At 41.4% G+C, this 2,819-nt stretch overlaps 1 protein-coding gene across 1 annotated transcript in view; it reads left to right on the plus strand.

Annotated features, from left to right (window-relative positions):
• Positions 1-2,819, plus strand: part of LOC103361599 (kinesin-1 heavy chain-like) — a 28,269-nt gene that overhangs the window by 11,485 nt on the left and 13,965 nt on the right. The window contains exons 12-13 of the mRNA XM_008287727.1: positions 562-764; positions 2,276-2,344. Of these exons, the coding sequence (XP_008285949.1) occupies positions 562-764; positions 2,276-2,344 (272 nt within the window). The remainder of the gene's footprint in view (positions 1-561; positions 765-2,275; positions 2,345-2,819) is intronic.

A 2,819-nucleotide genomic window follows, 5' to 3' on the forward strand; every position in this document is an offset into this window, starting at 1 on the left:
CCTGGCTCTCCTGTATCCATGCGCTTAAGAAGCTGCTGTTTATTCTCCTCTATATATAGGTCTGTGCACCCCTCGCTGCACTGGACTGCACATACAACACTGCTCAGCCTGGTTTGGGTGTTCTCAGACACACCAGCTCCATGCAGGGTTTCTATACCTGCCGTCCCTGTTCTGAGGAATACCATGACTTGGATGATGAGAATCTACTCAGTCTCATTTAGTCCAGCTCCACAGTGATTCAGCTCTTTTCTTGTTAGAGCTGAGTCACACACACCTATTTTGGACCTTCAAAGGCCGCGGTTAAAGAAAGAGTCCTTTGTTTCCATTTTAGCAGCACCATGAACAATATTACTGTCGTCCACTTCAGAGAACGTGGATGATCACACCTGCCTCAGTCCCATATCAGACAACAGTGTTCATGAATATCATCTGCATATTTATTTTATATTATTGTCACCTTAAATAAATCATTTGAAGAGTTTTTATGTGGTTCCTTTGCCGTAACATTTTCTCTGAAGGAGCATTGATGCTCTCATGTCTCCGTTCTGCTGCCTCCTGCAGGAGAGAATGTGCCGGTGGAGGAGCAGTTTGACAAGGAGAAGGCCAAAGCAGAGGTCCAGGCCCTGGACACTGCTACGAGCAATGATAAGGCAGCAGCACCCAAACCGGCCCTCAACATCCTGCCTGGAGTCCAACTCACTGGCGCAGAGACGGGGAAGTACGAGGAAGAGATGGCCAAGCTCTACAAACAGATGGACGACAAGGTAATGAGGCTGTACATGTTTGGAGTCATTTGTTCTCTCACAGCCTCCAAAAAAGTTCAGTCTTTTGTGCAAGCTGGTATATCCACACCAAAGATGCATCTAGCAGCGTGTTCACATCCTTCAAAGCTCATCCCTGGAGGGTAGTTGGATAGTTCAGAACAATGTCCCTGATCAAAGGTGATGACATCTATCAAGTTAAGACGACCTGAAAGTATGAAAGGACAACACATAAAACATCAGTGCAAAGTGCAAAAATATATTAATACTAAGCTGAAACTATGTTTAGGCATTATTAGTGAATATTCAGTGTGCTTGTAAGAATGTTCTCATATGCAGTCTGTTCATGAAGTACATTTGTTGTTCATTCTCAAGTGAAATAAGACTTCTGGCTATATCAGTCAAAGAAAAACAGTGGCCAGCAGGCAAAACCCAGGCCTCCGCTAAAAATATATGAAGTCTACTTTCAATGTCTATATCTAAAATATTTGCTTTTTGCTTTTTTGCCCCTCTTCTCACAAATGGACTGGAGGTAACAGAGTAATTATCAGGCTTGTTTAAACCCCTGTTTTCTCCTCTCACATGTTTTCTCACTGTGGCCTCATTGTTACTGCAATTTTAACCCCCACACCTTTATAGAAACAGCACAGCAATGGCGAGAAGAAGAGAGAACTCAAAAATGTCTTCTGTGCAATATGATGCAAAACAGTTGACATTTTTTGACTATGTATTTCACAAAAATTGAAAAAATCTGGAGTTATCAAATGCCATATTTGCAGAATTATTCCAAGTGCCCTCAGCCCAATTCTGGTCTCTGCATACAATACATATTTAACTATCTACATTTTTATACTCATAACTCTGCACAATAACTCTAGCCAGATATTTTGCCACGCTGAGTGCATCTTCCAACAACTTGAACTTTTTGCCCTGGGATTGTTGCTCACAGCTGAGTCACTCATTGTTTCACATTTGTGCCAGAGGACACACAGTTTGTTTTAGTTTATCTGGTACAAACAGTCTATTTATTTATATTTTGTTATTTTAATAAAATATCACAATTTTAAGCTTAGATTTGGGTTATTTTTCTGAATGGAAGCCCATACAGTACACGATTTATTCAAAAACCATTGCAAAGTTTAAAAAAAAATCTTTTTGTTTTTAAAGTTTTTTGGATTCTTTGATACATGATGTAATTTTAGCAATTTTTAAAGACAACGTGCCCTTTTAGAACCAAGGTCTAGGGGTTCAGAGGGTCACATCCTAATAACTATGTCACAATTTCATAACTTACATCAAGAGATTTTAAAAAAAATCTAAATTCAAGCACAGCAATAACAACAGCATGTTTATTCTATTGTAAATCGAAGACGTCTCTGATTAGTGTCCTTCTCACGTGCAGTATTTCTTTTGGCCAGTAGGTGTCGCGGTTGGCTGTGATTGTGGAGACACATGAGTGATGTGTGATCTTCCTCCTTTGCTCTGTCTGTCCTCCTGTTCTTACCTTCCTCCAGGATGATGAGATCAACCAGCAGTCTCAGCTGGTGGAGAAGCTGAAGGAGCAGATGCTGGACCAGGAAGAGGTGACACCCCCCATACCCCCCACCACCCTCCTTCCTCACCCACTGTGTCTGGCTGCTGCTGGCACAAACCCAGTCTGACAGCTGATAGCAGACCATTAGTAGCTCTGCAGGAGAGGTCAGACTCTAGCTCACCCTTAGCAAGCACAGAGACCTCACCAGGTTGTACACAGGTTTTGTTCACTGGACAAAAATGTATTTGTGGTTCCTGTCACACAGGTAAGCCCAAAAATGTCCGTACTCAAAGTAAAATGTATAATGAGTTTGATTTGCCTAGTGGGATTCTTATGGCTGGAAATGACTCAAACAAGTAACAAAAGAATGTAAGGCATTGTGTTAGAGATGTAAATGATGAATTAAACTTTGTAGAAGTCGCAGAGAATCTTGAGCAGCATTGAATCTTCTAATAAGGCAAAGATCTATAACATCGAGCCAACATGGTGAAGAAATCCATCCCTGGACAGGTCACCAGTCTATC

This window comes from Stegastes partitus, unplaced genomic scaffold (assembly GCF_000690725.1).
Source record: "Stegastes partitus isolate 25-593 unplaced genomic scaffold, Stegastes_partitus-1.0.2 Scaffold516, whole genome shotgun sequence".
NCBI classification, from domain to species: domain Eukaryota; kingdom Metazoa; phylum Chordata; class Actinopteri; family Pomacentridae; genus Stegastes; species Stegastes partitus.